At 43.0% G+C, this 14,752-nt stretch overlaps 1 protein-coding gene across 1 annotated transcript in view; it reads right to left on the bottom strand.

Annotated features, from left to right (window-relative positions):
- The window catches only part of LOC8029105 (protein Wnt-6), a 28,348-nt gene extending 14,100 nt beyond the window's left edge, over window positions 1–14,248 (bottom strand). The window contains exons 1-2 of the mRNA XM_029994893.4: window positions 13,260–14,248; window positions 10,017–11,768 (exon numbers count right to left, since the gene is read on the bottom strand). Of these exons, the coding sequence (XP_029850753.1) occupies window positions 10,017–10,096 (80 nt within the window). The 5' untranslated portion in view covers window positions 10,097–11,768; window positions 13,260–14,248. The remainder of the gene's footprint in view (window positions 1–10,016; window positions 11,769–13,259) is intronic.
- Between the last annotated feature and the right edge of the window lie 504 nt (window positions 14,249–14,752).

Raw genomic sequence — 14,752 nt, 5'->3', positions numbered from 1 at the left:
GCGCTACGTTCCGTAAATTTATCACCCACCCCAACTATGCAAAAAAATCCGGAAAGATGGCTCTGACTACTGCTATATATACACGCATTTCACGAACGCTTACCACTGGCGCCGTCGTTAATAACTGGGATAGTTTAAATAAAGTTTAAATTATTTCTAAACCCTTCGCTGTTATTTTCCATATGGGATATTTTGTTTTCTTGCTTTTTCTTATAGTGAGGTACCAAAGTGATGGACGTGGTCACCAACTCAATGCACCAAATGCGCTTGGACAAGAAAACTGCTGGCTTTGGGCGAGCGCAAACACCCATTTTTAAAAGATCAAAATGTCTTGTTTTTGACGTCACCACTTTGATATGACGTCAGAAACATGACTTGTTGTAGCACTGTATGAAGCATGTGACCGATAGGCCCTTTGTTTTTTCAGATATATTTTGGGCGACCTAACACTTTGATTTTGGGACAAGAGTATACAGAGGGTGCGAACGTGAAAGATTTGTCTGCAACTTCCGCTACCTTGAAAAATAGAAAAACTAAAGTTTTACATCTTTTTTTTTTTTGTTTAAGCATTCCATTTTGGTGTGATTTGTTTCTACTTATAATAGCCGGTAAAACATGAAAATTTGATCTGCTGACACAATTGATGTGCTGTAGATATTTTTTATGACTGTTCAAAAAGATGATAATTTAATTAACCTAGATTTTATGGTTCTGGAAATAAGGGGGAGGTGAGGAGAATGTTCAAAAGAAGAATGTTGAAATAAATAAGTGGCCTTATAGGCGTAACATCGCAGAGGAAAGACACAGCCACGCACACACGAACCGCATTTTTGTTCACATCTCGAAAGAAAATGTCAAGGGTATAGGATACAACATTTAATCGCAAAAACGATTAACACAATTCTTTCCTTCAAGTATTATACAATCGAGAATTCAGCTCCAAGCTTGGGATTCCGCTCACCCCAAATGGTTGTTGTTGTTTTACCTAATTTGCATAAAGTTATTAGTATTTTTAAAACACAACCTTTCATATATTTGTGTGCAATTTTTTTTTTAAAAAACAAAATACAGGGTTACAGAGATATGGTCATCAAATATATTAATGCTTCTTAATTTTCGGGTTTTGTAATTTACTAAATTTGAGGTTATAAAAGTTGGGATTTTATATTTTCAAGCGAAGTTCAGGATATAATTGAGGCTACTGTGCGTCAATTTCGCTATTTGGAAAATTTTTGATTATATTTTCGCTCAAAGTAAATTTTAAGCTTGACTATAAATTGCTCGCAGAGATGATGTAGACAATCGAAAAGCGAATTTCACACCCAAAAATTATCGACTCTTTGTTACAAATCCCGTGGCCCTGTTCACAGTGTTTCAAGCACAACTTTCGAAAACTTGCATGAAAAGTTGTTTTTATTTAGTATCGTATTTATTTGTTTATCCTGCTTTGAAGAACACACGAGAAACTACACAGACGTTGCGAATCACTAAAGATAAAGAAAATAAGATTGAAATGTACACATGCCAAATGTTTTATAAATGAGTTCTTTTTTTGACGACTGAAAATCAATACCTATATTTATTGTTAGTGGCGAAATATTATTTACAATGCTCTCACTCATATCAGAGGTGATAGCTTGGGGTTTCTAGACCGACGTGAAACACTCCGATGGATTTCACAAAACAAGGTGGTACATGTCTAGAACTAACTTTAAAAAAAATTGAATCAAGTGACTCAATATTAAAAAAAATAATGACTCAATATTAAAAAAAAAAAAATAGGAAATCAGGTTTAGCCCGGTTATGTTCCAACCTTGATGAAACTTGCTCGGCGTGCACATTTCGGATAACGCGATCTTTTTTTATAAAAAGCTTACGCGAGATTTAGGGTAAAATCAGGTTTAAACCAACACTTGATCAAGCTGTTAAGGTGGCGATGCAAGCGAGTTGGTTCATGACTTAGGAAATTAGAAACAGCGCTTGTCCTGTGCTCTTCTCTCGTTGTCTTCGTCTTTTTTCGCGCTGTTTCTAATTTCCTTGATCAAGCTGTTTCGAGGTGCAAATTTTGAATAGAATTGAGTTTGCCCCCGAAACGAAAAAGTCATAAGTATACTGCCTTCTTTATGAAATCTGCTTCAATATGATTGAACAAAACAAGCATGTAGCAGGTATTTTTGAGAAACGCTTATGCAAGTGAAAAGAAGCATTGTAATTCTATTTTTCTGGAATACTTGTTGTGTATAGAAAAGTTCTACTGAAATAATGTAAATTAAATAACCTTTCGAGACAAGCGTTCGCACCCATGCAGCTTTGGAGATTTAATTCCAAATCAACAATTTCGCACAGTTTGGAGACACGCACGTCACACGAATATCCATAATTGCCCACGACCGAATAACTTTAGCCGACACGTCCTTTTGTAATAGAGTACGAACTTCGTGCAAGCATGAAGCTCAATGGGACAGAAAACAAAAACTAATTTTAATTGGTCGCGGGAGGTTGTGCCTATAACGTGTACTCTGAAGCCTCCTAAACTGCGCGAACTTGTTCATTTACACTCAAGTAGCAAAGCAAAAAAAAAAAATCTGCTTGAGTCAAAGCTAAGGCTTCCAGTCGAACTAGCTATCAGGCCTAATCGAAACTTCCACTGAAATTAAAGGATTCACCGGAAAGTCATTGTAAAATGATTAAGGACTTTTTTTTGTATAACGACACATATTTAGCAGAGTTTAATATAAAACTGAATTATACATAAAAAATAACATAGGAATAGATCTAATATGCATTTATTCTAATTCAACAGCAAAGTGCACCATGCATTTATCAGCTTCATCTGTTATTAGCTGTCACAAGGTTGATTCTGGTCCATTTACGACAAAAACGAACGAGCACGCCGAAACAACAAAGCCATTCAAGTTAGGTTTAAAGATGTTCAAACTATCCGCATTTCTCGAATAACTTGAATACCTTCCCGTGCAAAGTGAGTGCTAGACAAAAACAAGAATTCACCAGAAAATGAAAAGGCTGATCCTTCTATTTACATCTGTTTATTTTGTGTTTTTACTGTAACATTCTTGTTTTCGTTAGGTTGATAAATGGCTTGGGTAGTTGCACTTCGGCCATTGTTGTTTCTGGTTGTTTCTGGTGCAGTCTGCATTATAGTTGGAGGGTGCCAATGGGCCCATGGTTAGCAACTGCCGCGTTGTTTTTGGTGGGGTTCGGCGGCGCTGCAGCGATTCGGCTTTTGGGGGAAACCATTTTTCACCTTTCAAATTATAGCCTGTCACTCGAGGCTGGCAACACTGACGCCGTGGCGCCTCCCCAACTTCCATGGACGCAACGGCGCCACCGGTGGAGGTTGTGGGAACTTGAGCCGCTGGTTTGTTTCCTTCGAGATGCGCTCAGTTTGTGCTTTACGGGAGACTAAACGTGCGCAGGGCGAGCAAAACAAAAAACGCGGTTTACGCATTTTTGTTGGAGTGAGTGCTTAAATGCTGTAATTACACATTTGCAAACTACAGGGGTAATCAAATGTATTTTTTTGTAGTTCTTTTGAAATTACATTACCAAAACGAGCAGAGTTAAGTGTAGTGAAATGTGATTAGCTACCCGTGCTAATTGTGTTCAAGGTATAACTACGTCTTGAAAAAGGTTGATTTGAATTGCCCGGTTTCGGTAAATTGGCATTCCTCGCTAACTTTCGAAGATAGCGACGAACCAAATGTTTTCGCCGATAATTGCTGATTGTAAAGCCAGCGTCACACAAGTTATCAATAACCACATATCTCTTCATGATTGATAAGCGTATAAAACAAACTAGATTTTTTTACACCGAAATCAACGCCAGGGAATTTGAGTATGGACATTTACGAGGTATTGCCAGAGTTGAAGCAACTCGTCGACAAAGAACACCGATTTTTCCGCAACCAATGAGGGCCACAAAACGTCCAGAAATTTTACTCCGGAATAAATACCGCGGAATCTCGCAAACATATCAATAAATAAAAATAAAAATTATTTGCTGTCGCGAAACAAAATAAAAATTAAGTCACGTTTAGTGATCGACGTCTTGTTTTTCTTACCACGCTGGTAAAAAAATATTGCAACAAAAAACTTACAGGCTTGCGCTCGACTCAAAATGTGTCGAGCGCAAATCACACATTTGACACACGCGATGTGATGGTATCACATGACGCGGCTAAACTGTGACGTCAGTTTCCCCGCTAAATATATCGCGGAAGTTTATGTCAAGTTACGTGAGCAGGTCATGTGATCTCAAGTCAAGTGACGTCAATTTCCCCGCTAGCGAGGAACTGTGGAACAGTTGAACCTGTCGCTTGAGCGCAACATACGTTGTATAGTTTACATATAAAAGTGACTGATAAAACACTTTCTGTTAAAAAAAAAGAAAGAATAGTCAGTGTTTTGCGATTACACTCATGTGCATGCAATTTCAAGTTTTCTGCGTTAAGAATACCTTTAGTTTGTTCTTTATGAGTGGCGCAACAAACTATTAAGCAGATGCTGATGATGATGCAAGCAGACCTGTCCACGTATGGTGAGGCACACGAAATGCCATATAGGATGAGCAAAGCTGACATTCTTTGAACGTAGAACTTGATTAGTACAAATTCCGCACATGCAGATATCGAGGCGTAAAAATATTCCCGAGATTTGACTGTATATTCCTGTTGTCTATCTAAGGCGTACAGCCATATCCGAACAGTGTTCTTGTATTACACATATACTTTTCTTGCACAATTCAATTTTCGTGTATTTCTGGACAAGCAGACTCGAAGCCCACGCAAAGGAAGTGTAAGGCATGGATTTGATGTCACCTCATTCCAGTGACAATAATTAATTAAGGTGGTGGTTGCAGTAGTGAGTATTGCAGTTATAATTTTTAAAATACAATTTAGTAATCTATGTAGTAACCCATGCCGCTAGTTAGAATGGCTTCTTTGTTTTATAAAATGGAATTTCGCTTAAAATCTTTCGTTAGGGAATTATTCAGGTTGCCCAAGTTTGAATTTAAACCTAAAAGTGGAAAACACTTCTCTACAGAAGATTCTGTCACGTTCATGTATGGCTCGGTTGACTCCGAGTCTTAATCAGTGGTTTCATTTCGGAAGTGAATTAGCGGTTTAATTTTACTTTGCGGCGAGGAACGGTGTAATTTAAACCTCAGCCTATTGTTTGGGATTTAATTTCTTTTGCTATCATCGCAATTTAACGATATCTATAAAATTATATCGTCTTGTTCTAATTTAAAGGTAAGATCGATTTAGCCATCTCTAGCAGGTAACAATATATGGCATTTTAATTAGACATGATCCTGCCCGTGCTAGCCGGTTTTTAAGGTACGTTCCCCCTTTTGCTTCTTGTTCCTTTAAACTTACTTCTCGTTATAATTCTTAGGCTTCTCTCCTTTTTATGTCTCCCTCTCTGTTATATTCCTTTTTTCTTTCTAGATAACCCCTTACCTTGTCGCAATGATCAACCAATCACTGACCAACTACCTAACGACGAATGACGTCACATTACGTCCAGTCTAGCTGCTACAATAAATATCCGGTGCCGGTCTTGATGGCTAATGATGAAATCCGCTGGATAGATTGACGCTTAGCAGAACTATGGATTCTGTACAGTGTCTCCAACTGGTGCGCTTACCGTGTCCAAGAAAGTGGTCCCTCAATTTCCGCCTGCCGACATAACAAAAGTGTCATGCCGTCGCCGGTCGCGATCCTGGCGGCGTCCCCGGCAGCGGTGGTGAGTGTTGCCGATGCCTGTTCTGAAGCAGGTCGCTCTCCAGTGTGGCAGCCCACGGAAGCTTCGGCAGCCAGGAGTTGGGACGCCGCGACGACAGGGCCATCTCGCGTTCGCTTTCGTGATTTTCGCAAGCGTTTCTGCGACCAACCGCCAGGATCGCGATCATCCGACAGCATAAGGCACCCTGGCTTCTATCACGTCCTTTGTTGCCACTTTTCGGAACCACTTTTGATGTATAGGACGCTAAAACACACCAGTCGAAGAACCGTTCCAGGAACCATAGCAGAGCGTATGTTTGTTGTGACTTCTTGGATAACTGATAACCATATATTGTATGCAATTTATTGCTCGCATTTGTGTGAAAAAAAAATAACACGTAAGAGAGTAAGTTTTTAATTAAAATAGTTTGTAATCGCCATCTGTAATTTGTTAATTATTATTTGGTGACTGAAATGAAGACTGGCATGTTTTGATGAGCTTGACAAACGCCGGAAACCTAGTTTTTTGTTTTATGCTAAATGATTGGTAAGGCGAGTATGTGTTGTCTTTTGTGCCATTATCAAACGAGTTCCAATTGTTTAAGCTTTGACAAACTATTCAGAAGAAATTCATTATGTCGAACTTATTATTATTATTTTCCGCCGTTTCTTTTTAGACGCGATTTATTTGTTATTGATAGAGTCATTAATGTAAGTAATTTGTGTATAGCCACTCTACCTTTAAAAATAACTTCACGCCCACAAAATAAATCAGCGGCCGAGGAAAGAAACAATGAAAAGTTGAACACCAATGGATGCCTCTTTAATTTTTTTTTTTATTGAAGCCCTAAAAAGTTACAGCTTCGGTGACTTCGGTTAACTCGCTTAATTACTATCTTCGAAATGCGTCCTATACAGGCATGCGTCCTATAGTAGCTATTAGCGAGAAGAATTGCAGGTGGCCAAGTTTATCCCAGAACACAAATGCCAAAAATAAATTAGAGGGATTGACGACGAAACAAGTGTCTGTAATGGAATCACAAACATCGGAAGAAAACGCGCATGTCTCCTTCTGATCGTTATATGATTTTTCTTGTTTTATGTAAATTGAACAAATTTTCGTTATTCGTAATCATTCACCTCGGGGATAAAATATTTTTCCTTTATTAACCTTGCGATTCCAGTGCAACCAATTCAGCAACCTCGCACACATAATCATCGCTGTTACGTAGTTGGGGCGTGGCTATATACGAAACTGCGAAATTCCCATCTCAGGGGGGAGGCGCTGGTTGACCTACTGAAGGCTTTTTATTTATATAGGTATATTTTTTTTGTTGTTGGATAACTTATCGTTGTGCGAATCTTGGATGCATGCTGTTTTGAGGTTGCGTGGAAACGCATTTGTTATTTTCACCCTAAATTCATGGCTCCGCTGAGTGTCGTATTTACCTGCACCTGGTGATTACTCAATTCAGACTGCGAACGTACATATTTTTGTTTTGTTCGATAGCAGTCGGTACTTTGTTTCCAGTGTCCAGTCACGTGGCAAAACCGTAGGGTTTTTATAAACGTATCTTTATTTTTTTTATGCAGTAGGCCGATTTTTTTTATTGCGTTCATGACTTTTTCTTTTTTGCTGATTCTTCCTTGTGTCTCCATTTATTTTGCCGACCATGCTTAAATTTATACGATTTATTCTGCCTACAATGTGCAAATCACGTCAAATTATGCTGAGCGCGATTTAGTCGGTTATGAGTGTGCGCGTGAGTTCTACACGTGAGACATGGAGTCTGGCATTTAAGTGGGGTCTGATGAAGTGTCCGAGCTTACTCAAAGCTAGCTCACGTTTTCTTACTGCGCCTATAATAGCGGCAACACTTCATTTCGGAGTCGATTGATTTGGCGGTTTTTGTTTGCTCGTCTCTAGTGCGAGCTCCGACGTATTGGTGGATCTGAGTTTACCCTTATAGTGGATGAACTATCAAAATTGCACTGCATACCAAAAGCGGTCTGCACGCTAAACAAGGGGACAACTTTCTGTGGCAATTAAAAAAAGAAAAAAAAAGTGCGCATGCATGTCCCGAGAAATTGAGGGAGAGAAGGAGACCGGAGCGCGAGACGACGTCAGAATGCCAAGCTCTTATTGGGCCGATTAGTGGGTAGATGGAAAGCTATAGCTGCCTTTGTCTCGCCACTGCACTCGTCGTATGCGTTACAACGTGGAACGCCGGCGTCTGGCGTTTGGCTTTCGCGTTCGAAAGCGTTCTACGAGTGCGGCGGAGACAAAGACAGCTATATAGCTTTAGGCCTACCCACTAATCGGTCCAATCAGAGCTCCGCGTTTTGCGCGCGAAGCTCTCGCCTCCTCGTCTCCGTCAGTTTCTCGGCGCACGTAGGAGCTTTCATTGCGCTCTCTGAAAAAAAGTTGTACCCGTCTATAGAACATTCTAATCATCACCTTCTGCGCGCTGACGTCTTATACTGATCTGCGTAAAGCATTCTGACCATGCGCAGTATAATAGCCTTCGTCTGCCCATATCAGAACCCGCGCAAGTTCTCACAACCCAGTGACACGGGATTTTTCGCCTGGGTGAGAAGCGAAAGGTGAATATATGGTGAGTTAGAACGGGACAGCATTCTCGCGGAGTCCAATATTCTCACGGCTCACGGGAGGTTATCTCATGTTTATTTTCACAACCCCATTCGTTTGTGAAAGGTTATATTACGATGCGTGTGTGTAGAAAAAGAGCGGTGTCTCCTGTCATCAATTTATGCTTAGTTGCTGTTATATACGGCGTGCACGTTCGTCTGCTCTTCGCTCGTTGATTAACGTGCCACCCCCTTGCTATCCACTGCGGCAAGGACGCGTTTTAAAACCCTTGCTCTCCGTGTACACTTGCGACTGCGCATTCTCCAGATAAGCAGATGTGAAAACATAGAAATCACACGCATGCACTTCAATCGCAAAAAAAAAAAAAAAAAAGCGGAAGACGCATTGATTAAAGTCTTCATATGTGCCTATATACGCTGGTTTCTGCAATGTCATCGAGCGAATCGGTTTGCATGCAGAGTCGGAAGGAAGGCGTTCGAGTTAGTTTTGCCTCTATACACCAAACTTCTCAGCGAGCTGTCCTGGCCGTTTTTTTTTTATTATACCACAATGAATTTTCCCTTCATAAGATTTCATGCTTAATAACAGTAATCAGGGGGAGTGCGACAACCAGAGTCAAGCGAGTGCCATGGACGTCGAACCAGAAGGGGCACGCGCAAATATTTCCCCGATCTTGAACGCCGACCAAAAAGAGTTGGAAAGTGGCCGGGACCGACCGAAGAGCGTAATTTCCGTCCGCTAAAAATGACATGCACGCCTGTCTGTTATAGGACAGGCCTTAACACGGTGAATGTCCCAGAGGAGATCGTGACCTTGTTATTACACAAAGCAAACACCTAGGAACGGCTCAATCACAATGATCTTCAACTCGCGTGCTCGGCGGGGAGGCACGCATGCCGGCAGTCACTCTGTTTCCTTTCCTTTTTTTTTTCTTTCTGATTTGTCAGCAGCGCCCAGGAAGTGTGCAATAAGATTCTCCGCCTCCGGTACGATATCTTTATGCACTTATATTGTGCTGGAGCACCACGGAAAGCAGTGAGCCGGCGTGGGATGATATGTGGCACCCCTAAAGAACCACCGTGCATCTTTGAGCCTTACGTCTGAGAGTGAGATTGCTTTGTATTCATCCACGTCGCACGTCTATAATTACTTAAATCTGCAGTTGGTAGTGCTCAGACATGGTACAAAGTACACTCTGTTCACTGCACGCATGACAAAATTACCTGCGAACACGCGTCAAGCACAGTCGAATCACGGTTGCACGCTTTAAACATGTGTGCCGACATTTTTTTTTGTACATTCAACGTGACAGAATTGTATACAAGGAAGAGAGACGCCTGAGACACTCTCTGTACATTGTCTTTTGTGCAACGCATAAGCCGTATGGCCGCTTCGCAAAGGTTAAAACAAGAGATACAGCGTTTCAACTCAAACGCGAGTTAACCCCCGGTCTTCCGGGCCACGCACTCGCGCACCATCGAAGACTTCGCGACGGCGAAGCATCATCGATGACAGCGAGCCGCCGGAGGCGGTACAACAGTAGGCTACTCCCCGCTCCCGCGGCTCTAAAACCTGCTAGCGGTTATCTTATACGCCGGCAACGCACCCCCTTCGCATCCTGGCTCTGAATCGTCGCAAGGACAAGGTGGGACACTCACGTTGCGGTCCGGAGGAGAAGCGCCATGAGCACGACCACGACCAGGCTGGCCGCTGTCCTCCGCAACAGCGCGTAATCCATCGGGCTTGCCCGGCCTTCGGCACCGCGACGAGCCGGCCCTGTCAGACGACCAGCGGAGCTTCTTCCCCGGGTCTCCGAGGGCCCGGCGGCATGGCTTCGACTGCGTCGTCCCGTACGAGTACGCGTTGCCCCCTCTCTCGCCGCTTCTTTTTTCGGCAGGGCTACGCTGGAGGGCGGAGTCGCGCAACGTGCCTTTGCCGCGCCTCCCCCCAGTCCCCTCCCGGGGAAGTCCCCCCTTCTTCTTGCTTCTGGGGCTGCTGTGTCGGCTTTTACGGCGGTGCCGCCGCACCGCTCACGTCGGCTGCGGCCTGCTGTCGCTACCGCCTGTGTATGATCGCCGGGGGTCCTCACGGTTCGGACGTCTTCTTCTGCGGCGCCGTTGCAACGGTAGATTGGGTCATTGGCGTTGGCAGGTTGAACGTGTGCGTGGGGTGTCTCCCCGTTGAAGAAGCCTGTTGTTGTTTTCTCTCCAGAACCCGATAGTTGTCCGGTTGCTTGGACCTAACAAATATCTGGTAAATTGTACCTCAAAGATGAGTTATATCCAGATATTACTGTAAAATGAGCAAGTGCTTGCTTCTTTCGACAGTACCGCGGGAATGTCCTGTCCTGTCAGATCGTGTTCTTGCGGTGTCTTCTCGATGTGGCCCCTTGAAGAGTCTTCGTCTAAATATTCGCAAGAAAGCCTTCGGCGAAACGAAGCGTCCTCGTGAAGTGTCCGCAGTGTCTCGTAGAAAGCGTAAACCGATGTTGAATTTGAAATTGTCTACGCACTTTATGCAAATCGGTAGCGATTACTTTCTTGGCGACGCTGAGTGCCCAGAGGCACAGAGTCCGGAAGCCCTGAATTCCTTCTTTAAATGCATCGTACAAGTGTACAATGAAGATGCCCCGTCGAGGAGATAAGGAGACCTCTGGTATCTAGAGGCCTGCTTTCGTACCCTTACGTCACGTCACGTGCAACTTCGTTTGTGGGGTTTGTGGGTTCCTTAGGCTCACTAACGTTGCCTTGTGGTCGTTCCATGAACGTTGTATCCGCAAGTTTTCCGTGTGCTCATGAATAGCATTTTCAAAATGAAAACATTCGCACTATTTCTGCCGGAGCTTCAGCTTTTAAAATTATTACATTTTTTAATGTTGACGTGTTATTTCTGTATGCAGGTGTGGTACTAACTATTCCCGATTGACGTTTGGCGGGTGGTGTACCGTGACAGTTGGCTTTAATAAGCGCAGGTGCAGGGCTGGCAGGGTTGGGTGAAGTAAGCAAATGTCTGAACGGTGCTTGATTCCTTAAATCCTTTGCTTGCCTTCAAGTTGTTGCCCTTTCGCCTTCACTTCTGAGCAGGGCATGCCTGATGTCCAACGCGTTTGTAAGGGACTCTTCTAGCGATCTTCAGGCGAAGCGGCGTTCTTGGCAGAATACTGATTTCGCTTCTTCTTGTATAAACGCTTTTTGCACTCATTTTCGATGTACGCTACTGGGTGTCGAGACAGCACACAGCGAGTTCTGCGATATCCCTGGAGGTATGCGCAGGTGAACCTTCAGCTCTGTTTCACGATGCCGTAAGTATTTGATGGCTGACAAGAGTGTGAGCTGATTTGATTTCTTCGTTTACACTGTCATGAAGGGCTGCGGTCTGCGGTCGGCTGTCAGGTCCCAGAACCATGGATCCTGCGTAGACACATTGCAGCTCGTGTTAGATTTGCGACAGTTAGATTGACGGTTTTCTTTGTTAGGACATTGAGAGATGTGTTTTAGACGCATATGCTGATTATATTTTCTTATACAACCCTGCATTTAACGGAACATTAACTCAATGAGAATCCGCTTTGTTTTGTTTTTGTTAGCTAATTCTGCAGCTCTCAATATTTTACGCATTATATTCATGCTCAATATTCCTATTTAACTTGAAAAAAAAAATCGTTTAAAGGTTTAAATATTTCCTTGCGTTTAAAAAAAAAAAAACTTATGAAGAAACCGGGTTATAGTTAACTTAATGGTAATACACGATTTGTCAGAGAAAACCTTGAATTTTCTTTTTCTTGGCCCAAATTCTGCTAATATACACAGTGTTCACCTCGTTGTTTTCCACTGGTTTCACTTAATTGTTACTAAACGCAGTGCAATATTTTCACTATATTATCGATAAATATTGCAAGTCGATTTGACTTCCTTATCAATTACAAATGTTTTGAAATGTGAAGATTTCTTGGGTTCATGACCAGTAACTAATTGTACCAAATATGGATTACCGACAAATCTTGCGTTGTGATTCGTAAAAAATAATCATAAAAAATAATTTCTTCCTGATTTAACACTGTCTTAGTCCTTTTTTGTATTTCTTTGATCCAACTTTAAGACCTTCTAACTAAACAGGGATATCGCAAGCAGGCTAGAAATGCAGTACGGCGTACTTTATATCATTATATGTCGAACAAAGAAAGATCAATGTGATGCGTTCTGCGTAATTTCTAAAAGGGAATGGAGAAATCTTTAGTGATAAATGAGTGATTATTTCGGGCGCAGCTCGCAGGCAGCCTTTGTTTACAAACGCGAAAGAAAGGAAGATTTGTTTTTGTACTCAATAATCGCTCATGATTAGAACTTAGCGTCGTCAGATACCGAGACATGCGATAAATATAATGCAGTACTCATTGTTCGTCAGATTGAGAGTATCTGCCTCGGTATGCTGTTGTTTCAGGCCTGACCCATTTGCTGCGCGACTGACATATTTATTCTATCTCGTTAGTGACGATTTCACTCGAATCCTTGTTTATTCGCACTAAGAGAGCTCCTTATGTATACATGTCGCGTGCCGCTGCAGCAGTGCAAAATGTCAAAATATGCTCTTGCTTTTTTGATTTTCAAATTATCGTTTATTGTTAACATGGTTAACACTAAAAGCCGTTAAAATATCTTACCTATTTTTCTATTTATTCTCAAAATGAAATTTCTCCAACAACCAATGTTGCTCGTGATAAAAAAATGATTGAATCGCTTATTGGTTCGATTAAAAGTGGCTCATATGGAAAGAAACGATGACTGACGGACAGTTTTCCTTTTTGTCGATTGTGACCATACATAAACAAAAGGTACCCCCACAAAACACCGAAAGTTAAGAGATATATAACACACTAGATACATTAAGGGTGCGATACTTACGGACGCGAACACGCCGTGTACCCTCTTGTAATTGGTACGGGTATCGCCTCGAACTGCGGAGCTCTGAAGGGTACGTAGCAACCACGTTTTGTTGTACCAACGTAGCATGCGCGACAGACATTCACAGCACGAACGTCTCCCGGCGTAACCACGGTGTCCGGGAACACAGTTGGACCAAATCGAACCACAACAATTCAAGCCTCGTCTGGCTTGTCGACGTTATGTCTTCGTTGCTGGATTCAGCACCAGAAATGACGTAATAACACCGTCGCCCAAGTTTTCCCTCGAAGGCTAATTATGGCTCTCTCGTGTTTGGTACTCAGTCGAAAGGCGCCATGCTCGTCTGCGAACTTCGGCAGCGAAGCAATCGAAGTCTTTTTGTAACCTTAGCAACATTATCTCTCAAGTCGTTCGTGGTATCCTTGAGTCTGCCTGGAGGTGGATCCTGAAACGCACGGCACTCCGCAGACGACCGCCCGTGACTTGGACGCGTTTAGATTCACTAGTCGTTCGACGTCGATGCCCTGGCTGTGGCTTGTTCGACCCGAAGTTAACTTCAACTACGGATGATAACTCCTAAAGGCACAGGCGCGAGATTTCTTGGAACACCAGACACGCAACACTCAAACTCGCAGCGGTATCCTCAGAAGTTGATCAGGACGATGCACCACACGTCTGCAAACCATACAGTTGGGCAACGTAGTGGCGGCACCGGTTGCACGAGTAAACAAAATTTCACCGCGTAGGTTGCGGCTCACGGTACGTCGCCACGTTGTGCACACAGAAGCTCATGGTGCTCGGAGAGCGAAGGCGGCGTTTTCTCCACGTGACGGCGGACATCGGTTGCAAGGCGGCCACGAAGCACGAGAAACGAAGTTTCTGCTATAGGATCCGAGAAATGAAGAAAAAAAGAACGACAGACAAAGAAACGGGAGCACTCTTGGCAAGCACTCGATGCGAGCAGAATCCGAGGAGCACTGCTTACTCTGTGTTCTTGAAGACAGATCTCGCTCAGAATGTTATCGGATCCGCGTTCAAGTGGCCGAACAAAGAACTGTTCTTCGACTCCCTGATAGAGTTGTCTTTATCAAGGTAAACAGGTCGAGAGACATCCATGCAGGTGATGATCGTCGACGACGGGAGTTTCGAAGCTGCATCGCATAGAGCGAGAACTTTCTATAAAGTCTGACGTATGCGTCGTTATATACATGGACGCCGACGAGGTGTATATACTCTTCGGAACCTGGCGACAAGATTCATTGGCCTGGGGTAGCCGAGCTTGCGTGAGCGTGGGAGCCGGATGCGATTCACTTTGATTGGAGAAGCATGTCACTTGGACGCTCTAAGTTAGGTTTTGATGGCTGTTGGTTTGTTTTCAAAACAACATTTAGCGACATGCGCTACCCTCTCTGGCGATGATGGTGGGAACCGCCAAGATCCGAAGAAACGTTAGGACAGTAAAGCGCATGTAGGTAACCATTCCACAACAATGG

This window comes from Ixodes scapularis, unplaced genomic scaffold (assembly GCF_016920785.2).
Source record: "Ixodes scapularis isolate PalLabHiFi unplaced genomic scaffold, ASM1692078v2 PGA_scaffold11__112_contigs__length_91849675, whole genome shotgun sequence".
In the NCBI taxonomy this organism is placed as follows: domain Eukaryota; kingdom Metazoa; phylum Arthropoda; class Arachnida; order Ixodida; family Ixodidae; genus Ixodes; species Ixodes scapularis.
This window is presented reverse-complemented; position numbering and strand designations above follow the sequence as displayed.